This window comes from Pristiophorus japonicus, chromosome 6, assembly GCF_044704955.1.
Source record: "Pristiophorus japonicus isolate sPriJap1 chromosome 6, sPriJap1.hap1, whole genome shotgun sequence".
Classification (NCBI taxonomy): domain Eukaryota; kingdom Metazoa; phylum Chordata; class Chondrichthyes; family Pristiophoridae; genus Pristiophorus; species Pristiophorus japonicus.
In genome coordinates this window covers 157,411,071-157,424,427 of record NC_091982.1, presented here as the reverse complement: position 1 = coordinate 157,424,427, position 13,357 = coordinate 157,411,071, and the positions used below count along the sequence as shown (strand labels likewise).

The 13,357-nt window shown below is 46.6% G+C and overlaps 1 protein-coding gene across 1 annotated transcript in view; it reads left to right on the top strand.

The window, feature by feature from the left end:
* The window catches only part of klhl6 (kelch-like family member 6), a 67,579-nt gene that overhangs the window by 29,461 nt on the left and 24,761 nt on the right, over positions 1 to 13,357 (top strand). The window contains exon 3 of the mRNA XM_070883309.1: positions 6,768 to 7,217. Within this exon, the coding sequence (XP_070739410.1) occupies positions 6,768 to 7,217 (450 nt within the window). The remainder of the gene's footprint in view (positions 1 to 6,767; positions 7,218 to 13,357) is intronic.

Here is a 13,357-nt window from a genome sequence, read left to right as displayed (position 1 = left end):
CAGGAGCGGGGCTGCTGGGCTGCTCCGTCACTTGTTGGAAGATATGCCTGCCTCTATGGTTCCCTTCAGCATGGCCTGTCATACCTTGATCCCCTGCCCCTCCAGCTCTGGCAAAGACTGATCATGAGTTCACATCCCTTTCTCACTGTCTCCTAAAGCTTTCTGATTTTTCTTGCCCACTTTTAATTGGCTCGTTCCCTTAAGTTGGACGCTTGCAATTTTTCTCTCCCACCACCACTTTGAAGTTGCATCTGGTGGTGTGTATCTATGCAAATAAACTTTACACCAGAAAATTGAACGCTCTTTGCACTTGTCCTCGCAGGGGGAATTTGCAGAAGTTCTGAATCAATTAGAACCAACTTACATCTGTAGATTAAAATCAGCCAAAGGTATCGAAAAGACTCAGCTCTCATTCAGCTACCGAGGGACAGCTCCACTGGCCAGTAAGAATGCTCTAAAACAGCAAGAAATGCCTCTATTCTAGCCCTACAAATCTGAGATACAAGCCAGCCCATTTGATTTAAATAGCTGATGGCTAATCGTGAAGTACAACAGTTGATTGTTATCGGCAACTCTTTGGGCAGAGATGAAGGCATATCAGGGATGAAGTGACACAGACTGTTGGAGGTCCAACGTGTTGTTCTTGGTGAGTGACTGGGGGGTGGGGGGGGAAGTGGTGATCTCCCCCACCCTGCCATAGGCAGTCATTGACTCCAATGTTACAGGGAAATATTTTTTTGTTAACACATAATTGCACACGGAATCTTTGACACAGACTGAAGTATTTGCATCAAACCACAAACTGTGCATCGCCTCACTGAATGGGGAAAGATAAAAACATATTACAGAATGATAAACATCTCAGCTTCCACTCCATGTACTTGCAGCCACTCTGATTTTGATTTGAAACTGTTCCACAGGCTTGTGCTGCCTCACATTTCCCTGAAGTTGATGGCATCGCCACGGAACAAGCAGGGTGGCTGGCTCCCCAGCTCTTTTTGGGGTGTCAGACTGTTTGTTATTGATCTGGTGTCTGTGTTTTGTGGCTGGTATCCCCTGATGGTTTGAACACATGCACATATGTCCAGACTCGTCTGTAAACAGCAGGATGGTGTGGTTTTCGCACCAGTGCATTTTGCTGCCTCTGCAGTAACTTTCTCACTCTGAAATCTACACAGAATCTACAGCACAGAATCAGGCCATTCGGCCCAACTGGCCTGCGCCGGTGTTTATTCTCCACACCAACCTCCTCCAATGACCTCTTCCTATCCCCACCCCCGTGTCCCTCTATTCACTTCTCCCTCCTGTATGAATGCCCTTAAACACATCACTGTATCTGCTTCGTATCAATCCATGTGAATCTCACCACTCACTGTGCAAAGAAATAACTCAAATTCTTTATTTGATCTGCTCGTGGCTATCCTTTATTCATGCCTCCTTAGATGCACCCACAGTGGAACCAGTTTCTCCATGCCCACCCTGTCCAACTCCATCATCATTTTCAAGACCTCTCTCTGGTCTCCTTTTAGTTTTCTCTTTCCCAGAGAAATGAGTCCCAGCCTGCTCAATCTTTCCTGATAGTTGCCAACCAAAATGAACCACCTCACACTGCACTATATTAAATTTAATTTGCCATTTATCCATCCACTCTGCACTGCCAGCCTGTTTATGTCTTCCTTTATTTTTATGCAGTCCTCCACATTGTTAGTTATACCCACCAATTTTGTATCACCTACAAATTTTGACACCATATCTTCAGTTTCATTTATGTACATGGTGAACAATAGTGGCCACAGCATGGCCTTACATGACCTCACTTCTTACTTTCTATCAGTCTGATAAACTTCCCTTAACTCCTACACTCTGTTTTCTGTGTTGCAGCCATCTTTGAATCCATTCAGCTACCTGACCTTTGTCATGAGTCTGTTATGTGGCATCTTATCCATGGCATTTTGAGAGTCCATGTATACCACATCCTCTGCATTGCCTTTATCTAAACCAAAGCCTTTCCACCAGCTACAAGGCACAAGTCAGGAGTGTGATGGAATACTCTCCACTTGCCTGGATGAGTGCAGCTCCAACAACACTCAAGAAGCCCGACACCATCCAGGACAAAGCAGCCCACTTGATTGGCACCCCATCCACCACCTTCAACATTCACTCCCTCCACCACTGGTGCACCGTGGCTGCAATGTGTACCATCTATAAGATGCACTGCAGCAACTCGCCACGGTTTCTTCAGCAGCACCTCCCAAACCCACGACCTCTACCACCTAGGACAAGGGCAGCAGGCGCATGGGAACACCATCACCTCAAAGTTCCCCTCCAAGTTACACACCATTCTGAGTTGGAAATATATCACCGTTCCTTCATTGTCGTTGGGCCAAAATCCTGAAACTCCCTCCCTAACAGCACTGTGGGAGTACCATCACCATGTGGATTGCAGCGGTTCAAGAAGGCGGCTCACCATCATCTTCTCAAGGACAATTAGGGATGGGCAGTAAATGCTGGCCTTGCCAGCAATGCCCACATCCCAGAATGAATAAAAACATTTTATTTTTAATTCAGTAAGATGGTTAAACATAAAACTCGTTTCAGAAATTCATGCTGATTATTTTAATTGTACTCTCTGTCTCTAGATATTTTGTTATTTCATCTTTTAGTGGTAGGTATCTTTCCTACTACTGGCGTTAAGCTAACTGGTCAATAGTTCCCTGGATTAGTTCTATCTCCCTTTTTGAAGATAGGGATTACACTTGCTATTTGCCAGTTCTCTGGCACTATTCCCTTTTCTATTGCATTTTCACACAGTTTATAGATACTGATGCCTCTGCTATCTCCTCCCGAGTCTCTTTGATTATCTGCAGGTACAGTCATCTGGACTCATGGTCTTGCTCTCTTATGTTTGTCTAGCTTGTCCTTCCTTTCTATCTTAACTGTTGTAATAGCCCTCTTGACTTCCTCTTTGCCATTTCCTCTTTGTTAGCCTAGTTAATGAAAACTGAGGCAAAATATCTCTTCAGTATCCCTGCCATTTCATTACTGTCTCCTGTGAGTTTATCTTACTCATCCTTTAGTGGTCCGATCCCTATCTTCATTTTCCTTTTGTTCTGTAGAATAATTTACTCTTCCTTTTTATATTTGGTATTTCCACTTCATATTTCCTTTGTCTTTTTAACCTCTTTCCTAAGCTCATCATATTCCCTTTTCTCATCCTCTCCTTTGTTGTTGCTGCACCTTGCGTATGCCATTTTCTTTAGATTCAATTTTATCTTCAGTTTGTTATTAATTCATGGCATCGCATTCTTGGCGAGTTTGTTCTTATCTTTTAGTGGAAAATATTTATCCTAAACTCTATTGATTTCTCCTTTAAATATTACCCGCTGTTGTTCTGCCTCTTTGTCAATCTTTTTCATCAGATTATCTTCCTTAGCGTCATCCTCATTCTTTCCGAGTTGGCTTTTTCCAATCTATTACTTTGCTCTTTGTACTATCTATATCTTTCTGAAACATTAAAATATACATTATTATCTTGTGATCGCTACTCCAAAAAATGTTCTCCCACACTTACTTCTCTGCTCCAGTTCATTTCCCACCACTAGGCCTAGCATTGTTTTGTCCCTTGTTGGCTTTCTTACATATTGGGTCAGAAAGGAGTCTAGTACATAATGTAAAAACTTCTCCCCTCTCCTGCAGCACCTTCCTTGTTTTTGATGTTATTTGTGTGATATTTATGTTCAAAGTAAAGGAGGTTAACCCTGGGCAATAGAGCACTTTCCATTCCATGGATCCAATGAGCATTAAACATAGTCCGTAAAGCGCCTTCCGCATAGTCCCATCAAGCACTCCCAGCGCAGATACAGCACGGGTTAGATACAGAGTAAAGCTCCCTTTACACTGTCCCATCAAGCACTCCCAGCTCAGGTACAGCACGGGTTAGATACAGAGTAATGCTCCCTCTAAACTGTCCCACCCAACACTCCCAGCTCAGGTACAACACGAGTTAGATACAGAGTAAAGCTCCCTCTACACTGCCCCATCAAACACTCTCAGGGCAGGTACAGCACGGGTTAGATACAGAGTAACGCTCCCTCTAAATTGTCCCATCCAACACTCCCAGGGCAGGTACAGCACAGGTTAGGAAGAGAGGAAAGCATTCTCAATCCAGATATAGTGTAGGTTAGCTACAGAATAAAGCTTCCTTAACACTGTCCCACCAAACATTTCCAGGATAGCTACAGTAAGGGCTTTGAGTACAGCTCTCTCTATATGGTTTTATCGTTGTGAAACAGAGTTAACCTTGGAAGAACACACTTGACTACACTAATGTGACATTTTTAGTTTCTGAGTGAGATTGCTCAATAGTACTGAATTGGGATAGATTTGCACGTGGCTCCCTGCCCGTTCGGTATTAGATTGAGACTGCTCGAACTTATTTCACGTAGAACCTTTAGAGCCAGCAGTCAAAGGAGGCTTTCATCCCATTAGCCTGGACTCCCAGAGGCCAGTGTGTAACCCACTGCACCATTAGACCTGGCATCCTTTATTCACATTGATTGTACTGTTCTCCAGGGAGTGCAGCCAAAGCCCCTTACACTGACCTGTAGCAGTGCTTGGCAACTGCCTACTGTAAGAATACTGAGAATTATACAATTTACAGCACAGGACATTGTCCAGTCCATTGTGGCAGTGCTTCTACTGTCTGCTCTAATCCCCTTTCCCTGTATCCTTTTTATATTCGTCCTTTACAAATATTTATCCAATTCCATTTTAACTGGTGTTGTAGGTTGTACCTCAATAACCACCTGTGATAAAGTTTCCTATGTTTTAATAAATCTCCGTACGAAAAGGTTTCATCTCACATCCCCCTCAATCAATGCCCCTTGTTACCGATTTACCAACCAGTGGAAACAATCTCGAATAATTATTCTCTCTGCATTGTTCATATTTTTGAAAACTGCTGTTAGATCTTCCTAACCTCTGTTCAGTGAAAAAAAAGTTTCCAAGCTCATCTCCATAACTATAATCTCTTATTATTGATATCGTTCTACTGAATCTTCACTGTACCTTTTCCATGGCTCTAATGTTCTTCCAATAATGAGGAGCTCAGAACAGCACATAATTCAACTGTGGCCCGTGAGAAACAAAAGAACTTGCATTTATATAGCGCCTTTCATATCCTCCGGATGTCTGAAAGCGCTTTACAGCCAATGAAATACTTTAAATGTAGTCACTGTTGTAATGTAGGGAAACGCAGCAGACAATTTGCGCACAGCAAGCTCCCATAAAAAGCACAGATAATGACCAGATAATCTGTTTTTGTGATGTCGGTTGTGGGTTAAATATTAGAGAGGACACTAGGGAGAACTCCCCTGCTCTTCTTCAAATAGTGGCCATGGGATCTTTTACATCCACTTGAAGAGCAGATAGAGCCTCGATTTAACATCTCATCCGAAAGATGGCACTTCCGACTGTGCAGCACTCCCTCAGTACTGCACTGAAGTGTCAGCCTAGCTTCTGGCGTGGGACTTGAACCCACAACCTTCTAATCCAGAGGCATCGAGCCAAGGCTGACATTTAAAATGTAGTCACTGTTGTTTTGAAGGTGAATGTGACAGCTAATTTGTGCACAGCAAGGTCCCACAAACAACAATGAGAGAAACAAATGATTCATCTGTTTCTTTGGTGGTGTGGGTTGAGAGATAAATACTTGTCAGGACACTGCTTCATAAAAGTGATCTTAAATGGCCACCTGAGAGGGCAGACCATGCCTCGGTTTAATGTCTTATCCTAAAGACAGCACCTCCAGCATTGTAGCAGTCCCTCCGTACTGGACTGGAATATTGGCCTAGATTTATGTGCTCAAGTCCTGGAATGGGGCTTGAACCCACAACCTTCTGACTGAGAGGCAATAGTGCCAGCAATGAGCAAAGCTGACATATGAGATTGAAAATTCATGCATGTGATAGGACAGGATCTGGCATGGTTGTTAGCCCGTCTGCAGTTAACTAGCCTGTCAACATTCACTATCTAGATGCAGACATGAGATTGGTTCCAACATTACAAAAGTGATTATACTTCAAAAAATATTTAATTGGCTGTAAAGCGCTTTGGGACGTCCATAGATCGTGAAAGGTGCTATATAAATGCAAGTTCCTATTTCTTTTCAATGTACAGGCCCCTGGTCTGTGAAGCTAAATGTTGCTGCTCTATGCAACAAACAAACTTTATTTGACTTATGTGATCTCAGTGTGGGAGGTCGGGGTGTGGGGAGAGAGTGGGCATGGTAGGGGTGCTACAGGGGCCCTAGGGATAGGGAGAGAAAAATATCAGCCAGGATGTCCATTACCTAGTGGCTCCTGTTAGACTTGCGTGGTTGCCAGGATGGCAGCCAATTTGCGCACAGCAAGGTCCCACAAACATCAGTGAGATAATGACCTGATAATCTGTTTATTAGCGATGTTGGTTGAGGGATAAACGTTGGCCAAAACACCAGGGGGAACTCCCTTGCTCTTCTTCTTCTGTGATACGATCCACGGTCGAATAATCTGCAAACACTCACAATCCAAGCTCACAGAGGAAGAAGGAGCGAAGTGGTGGAGGGCTGTCAGTGCTTGTGAGACCATGCGCACTGAGAGTCAGGAGTGCAAGGGGGGAGAGAGAGAAAGAGAGAGAGAGAGAGGGCAGGAACAGAGCAGCTTAATGGGGTGCGTATGGGAGGCACATTGCCTGACTACTAACTGTGTGCCTGTTTCCTTGCCCGACAGTTCCTGCGGATGGTGGATGCCTGCGCCAGCTTCCTCACCGAGGCGCTGCACCCGGACAACTGCGTGGGGATCCTCCGGCTCGCCGACACACACTCCCTGGACAGCCTGAAGCGATGCGTCCAGGGCTACATTGTGCAGAACTTCCCCCAGGTGCTGACGCATGAGGAGTTCCTGGAGCTGCCGGCGGAGATTCTGTCGGAGATCCTCGGCAGCGACGAGCTCTACGTCACGGAGGAGGAGCAGGTGTTTGAGACAGTGACGCGCTGGGTGCGCTACCGCGAGCCCGAGAGGCGGCAGCAGTTGTGCCAAGTCCTGAGGCATGTTCGCCTGCCCCTCCTGGACCCCTGGTATTTCGTGGAGCGCGTGGAAGGTGATGAACTTGTTTGGCAAAACCCTGACGTGTTCCATCTGTTGCAAGAGGCCAGGATGTACCATCTGTCAGGCAATGAGGTCGGACTTTTCTACACTGATTCAGTCATTCCAACCAATTTTGGTTTCCATATTTACGAAAGGATATACTTGCTTTGGAGGCAGTTCAGAGAAGGTTCACTAGGTTGATTCCGGGGATGAGGGGGTTGACTTATGAGGAAAGGTTGAGTAGGTTAGGCCTCTACTCATTGGAATTCAGAAGAATGAGAGGTGATCTTATCGAAACATATACGATTATGAGGGGACTTGACAAGGTGGATGCAGAGACGATGATTCCACTGATGGGGGAGACTAGAACTAGAGGGCATGACCTTAGAATAAGGGGCCGCCCATTTAAGATGGAGATGAGGAGAAATTTCTTCTCTCAGAGGGTTGTAAATCTGTGGAATTCGCTACCTCAGAGAGCTGTGGAAGCTGGGACATTGAATAAATTTAAGACAGAAATAGACAGTTTCTTAAACGCTAAGGGGATAAGTGGTTATGGGAAACGGGTATGGAAGTAGAGCTGAGTCCATGATCAGATCAGCCATGATCTTATTGAATGGCGGAGCAGGCTCGAGGGGCCGTATGGTCTACTCCTGTTCCTATTTCTTATGTTCTTATGTTATGTTTCCCTATCAGATTGTGCTGGTTTGTGATGGTGACTGTGGAAATGGAAAGGAGAGGACTTGCACTGATACAGTGACTTTCATGTCCTCAGGATTTCCCAAAGCCCTTTACAACACAATGGCCTGTTGTGATGTGGGGAATCACGGCAACCAATTTGCGCACAGCAAGGTCTCACAAACACCAATGAGATAATGATCAGATCATCTGTTTATTCGCGATGTTGGTTGAAGGATAAATGTTCGGCAAAACCCCAAGGAGAACTCCCCTGCTCTTCTTAGAAATATTACCATGGGATCTTTTATGTCCACCTGAGAGGGCAAATGGAACTTCGGTTTAATGTCTTGCCGCAAAGACGGCACCTCCGACAGTGCAGCACTCCCTCAGTGCAGCTCTGCACCGTAGTGTCAGCCTCGATTATGTGCTGAAGTCTCATGGAGTGGGGTGTGAACCCACAACCTTCTGTCTCGGAGGCGAGAGTGCTGCCCACTGAGCTGACATCTATAGATGTCGCAGTTCAAAACACCTGTGTTTCAATCAGCTGAGATGACTCCTAGTGAGCTCTCCTGGTGGTCCAGCACGGCCCAATGTGGTGCTGAGTCACACAGTGCAGAGGGCCCCGGATTTAATGGAGCTGATTTCAGCTGAGCATCAGGTTCAAGGGAGGGGAAAACCAGTTGCTCCCGATTGCTATCCAGTGACTTCTACCTGAAAATGTGCTTATGCAGATGTCAGCGGAGAAAGGGATTGAGCCCTCCAAAGTCAAACAGCCTAGTGAAACATATGGAGAATGGCCACTTTTACCTGGCTTGACTCGAATTATAAATAGTGTTGATCCCTATATACCCTGCTAGTTCCGTTCATTACTTTAAACACCTCGATCAGATCACCGCCTGGACATCCAGTTTATCAGTTTCTCATCAGTCCTGAGGGGGAATTTTCCAAATCTGTGTTTCTGTCCCCTGATGTTGGGAATTAATAGACTGAAAGTCGCACAGGCTCAGGCCCAAATTGCTGATATGTGCTCTCAGCAGGTGAAGCTTCCTGCTGGAAGTGCCGATTCATAAAACTACAAACCCTGCTGAATCAATATGGGAATTTGGCCAATATTTGCTTCCTTATGTGGGATACCCAAAGCTGAGGTCTGACAGTGCTCTGTGTAACTGCTATACTACTATCTTGCTTTGGTATTCTAAACCTCCTGTGATGAAGCCTGGTGTTCTATCCGACTTTCAATCACATTTTGCATCTGGGAGCTAACTATTGATGATTTAAATAGCTAAACCCACAAATCCCTTTGTTTATCCAACGCTCATAACTTTCCCATTTTGACTGTATTGCCATCTTACATCAAAAGTGCACTACCTCACACTTTGTTATGTTGCTGGCGGCTGGAGTTGCCCAGAGAGCCATTCGCAGCACCTTCAGGAGAGGAGAGGAAAAAACTTGATGTAAAAAAGAGAGCTAACTTTGAGCTGCAAGTATTTGTGGCTTGTCAGGAAGGACTGTCCTATATCCAGTCTAAACTGGCCTGGGATCTCATGGGTCCGGCCAGCGAGATAAAATGGAAATGAATCACGACAGAGTGAGAGAGAGGAAAAGTGTGAGAGAGAGAGAGACAGAGAGAACTCCAGAGAGAAAAAGTGAGAGAAAAAGACAGAGAAAGAAACAGAAAGAGCGAGAGACTGAAAAAATGAGAGGAAATGAGAGACAGATAGAAAATGAGAGATGGCAACGCACCACCACCTTCTCAAGGGCAATTAGGGATGGCAATAAATGCTGGCCTTGCGAGCGATGCCCACATCTCAGAATGAATATAAAAGAGAAAAAAGTGAGAAGGTGGGGTAGAAATGAGTTAGTGTCTGACTACAGACGGGAAAGGATCCTGCGACTCTAGCGTGCACCTGAAGTGGTCAGGCCAAGGAGCTCCCAAAATTGGTCTTCGGGCCTCATCTTAATAATTACACTGAGCTGCCGGGGCCTACTGTGCCTCCAGAGGAAGCTCACCACTCCCCACTGTTGTATAACCTGTATTTAACAGATTCTAAGACCCATGAGTCAGTGATACATTGAAAAATATTTCTTGATATTAGACAGCAATACAAGTAAATGATTTATGCCTATATACTTACAAGTAGAAGGTCCATCGGTGAAATACAAGCAATATGACTCAACTTGTGTGAGAATACTCATATATTTATACAGATTAACAAGCAAGCATACCTGAATTGAGTTATGTTTAACTCTCTCTCAACTGCTGTCTTTGCTTCTCGTATTCTAACCTTATCTGTTTCAGATAGGTCCTGTTCCCTTGTCTCAAAGTCTCTCTAGCCTGTTTTCGTACATGGCCATGATGAGCTCATTGTTGTACTTTTCCATTATCCTAAACTAGTTTGCTCCATTGTAGCAATTCTCAAGGTATTCACCCATAATGCTTTCTGCTCATGTCAAGTTATCCTAAATTAGTCACTTTTTGTGTACATCTCCGAACTCACTCTGGACCAATTTAAGGATCACTGGTCAGGCAGTTGTAGAACTGGAATAACTAGTTGGAGATACACTCCACCTAGTTTTTAAAAATTATTCATTCATGGGATGTGGGCTTCACTGGCAAGCCCAGCATTTATTGTCTATCCCTAGTTGCCCTTGGTGAGCTGCCATTTCAGAGGGCAGTTAAGACTGGATAAAGATGGCAGATTTCCTTCGCTGGAGAACATTAATGAATCAGATGGGTTTTATGACAATCCAGTAGTTTCATGGTCACCATTATTGATACTAGCTTTTTAATCCAGATTTATTTAATTAACTGAATTTAATTTCCTCAGCTCATGGGATTTGAACTTATAGCTCTGAATTATCAGTCCAGGTGCCTGGATTACTAGTCCAGTCACATAACCACTGTGCTACCCGTTCTCTCCGAATAGTGCAGAAACATGCACATGACTCGTCTTTACATATTTAAATTGGGCCAATGCATGTCAGGGATGACTATAAATAGTGAGGGTCAATATGGCAGCTGTGTCGGCAACATATATCGAGTACAGGACCTTGTGCCCAGAAATTGATATACGTTGCACAATGCATACCAATGTCTTCCTCAGTAAGTATGAGAGAAAGATAGAAAGATAAATAAAATAGTAGGGAGATGGACAGGGAGGGGAAGCACATCGAGTGCAAGTGAGAGTTGAAAGGACATAATGGGTTATTTTTAGTCGCACAAGATAACAGCAAATTAATTATCGGTTGAGTGCTTGCCTCTGATCCATTTTTGGGTGTAAGAATTATTCAGCCTTCAAGAGTGTCCGGTGAAGTAGCTCAGCTCTATAAACATGCCAATGAGAGGCTTTTTACTGAAACACATCACCACACTGCTTCTCCTAACTGCCTCTCGGCAGCAACTTCACGAATGAGACGTAGAATTCTTGTTGCTGTGTGGTCCGTGGCCATAAAATGGCGCTGGTTACCGCAATCCCCCAAGTCAGCGTGGTTACAGTCGCTGTGACAGCACCAACATTTGTTGCTAAATGATGGAGCTGTTAGTTGTTGGGGGGGAGGGAGGGGGGAGATGGAGAGACAGGGGCAACACATTGGGGCAAGCCCGGGGACTGGCATTGGGCCTGGTGCAGCGCAGGAGACAAGAGGACAAAATAAAGCAGGGTGGTTGGGGGGGGAGGGGGAGGGGGTGGAGGGGGGAGGCAGGGTGGGGGGGGGAGAAGGCGGGAGAGGTGGGGGGGATTGGGGGAGGAGGCGGGGGGGAGTGGGGGAGGAGGCGGGAGAGGCGGAGGGGAGGAGGCGGGAGAGGTAGGGGGAGGCGGGGGAGAAGGCGGGAGAGGCGGGGGGGAGGAAGCGAGAGGAGGCGGGGAGGGAGGGAGGAGGCAGGAGAGGCGGGGGGGAAGGAGGCGAAAGGAGGCGGGGGAGGGAGGGAGGAGGCGGGAGAGGCGGGGAGGAGGCGGGAGAGGTGAGGTCGGGGGAGGAGGGGAGGAAGCGGAGGAGAGGGGGAGGAGGCGGGAAAGGTGGGGGTGGGGGAGGAGGGGAGGAGGCGGGGGAGAGGGGGAGGAAGCGGGAGAGGCGGGGGTAGGGGAGGAGGTGGGAGGAGGCGGGGGCGGGGGGGGGCAGGGGAGAGGGGGAGAAGGCGGGAGGGTGGGGGAGAGGGAGAGGAGGCGGGAGAGGCGGGGGGGCAGGGGAGAGGGGGAGGAGGCGGGGGAGGGGGTGGCAATAGCAGTGCTCTTCTGTTTCAATGGAGCGCAGCACAGGTCTGTGATCGGACAGCCGCTCTTAAACCAATGGTTTTGTGCTCCTGTGGGTGTTATACCCCACCCTTGATTATATCTCCCCTCCCCTACTCTGGCTGGATCTTGGGCATTGTCCGTTTTTTGACGAGGCTCCATTTTGTATTCCTGATGACAGTGGGGCAATAAATGTCTGGTTCCATGGGTTGTTAATGGATGGTTTTCATCCGATGTTATAGACTTTACAGTAAACTATCCAAATTGCGCTAATTCAAACCAGTCATGTGGCAGAAAATCAGCTGGGCCTCAAAACCAGCAGGGTCTTGAAATGAAACTCAGCACCAGCAATGTGGAGGTGCTGTCAATCCCCGAAATGAACAGGGTTTCATCTAAATCCGCAGGAAGTCTTACAACTCAGAGAGAGATAGAAAGGCTGTGATCGGCAGACAAAGAGAGAGACATAGGGGAGAAGTTCGGTCGGTTAGTGCCACCTGTTAGTGTCCCAGAGGGCCGCTAACGGTAAGCACCGCTGCCCGAGCGCCACGCTGTCAGTGAAGGTTTAGCGTGTGGCGCTGACAGTTTGTGCTGTGCTCGCTAGCCCCGCCCTCTCGGTGACATCACCGAGCGTGCCATGCCTCCATTGCGTCGCGGTCACGAACTTGACTGCTAGCGCCTGCCGTAGCGCCCGTTGCTACTTCCGACAAGGAAAGCAGGTGTCACGGAGAAGCTGCAGGGGCGATGTGTCCGAGGGGGAGCAGTGGGCAGTTGAAATGAAATTTCTTTCCTATTAATACTTCTCTCGTAGATGCTGGACACTGGTTTAACTGCCTTGGCTTTTCTGTAACTTTTCGGGTGGTCCAGCCGACCTCCCCTTTAGGCGCTGGGATGCCGGTTTCCTGGCGCCAGAACTTTAGCAGCGCTCCCGCGATAGCCACCTAGGAATCAGGGCTAGTGCCCCGAGATGGGTGTGGAACGCTTTCCTTAACACTCCATGCCCCTTTTGAGGCGCTAAATGTGAATATCCCGGTTGGAGGTGGTAAACATTGCCCGGCGCTAAAGTTAGCAACCAGGCGGTGTCACCGCTTCAAACCCGGAGATACCGAATTTTGCACCCCTTGACAGACAGAAAGAGAAAGGCAGAGTTAAATGCAGAGAAGATGAAAGAGATAGACAGATAGGGAGAGAGGGAGCCAGACAGCCAGGCACAATATGAGAAATTGTACTGAAATAAATGTTCCCTTTCTAGCAGTTGAACATTGGGGCTATGCAACAGTTTGAATTATTGAGCTCATTATAAGTTTGAAGTACATGTTTTCCCCAAGCTCG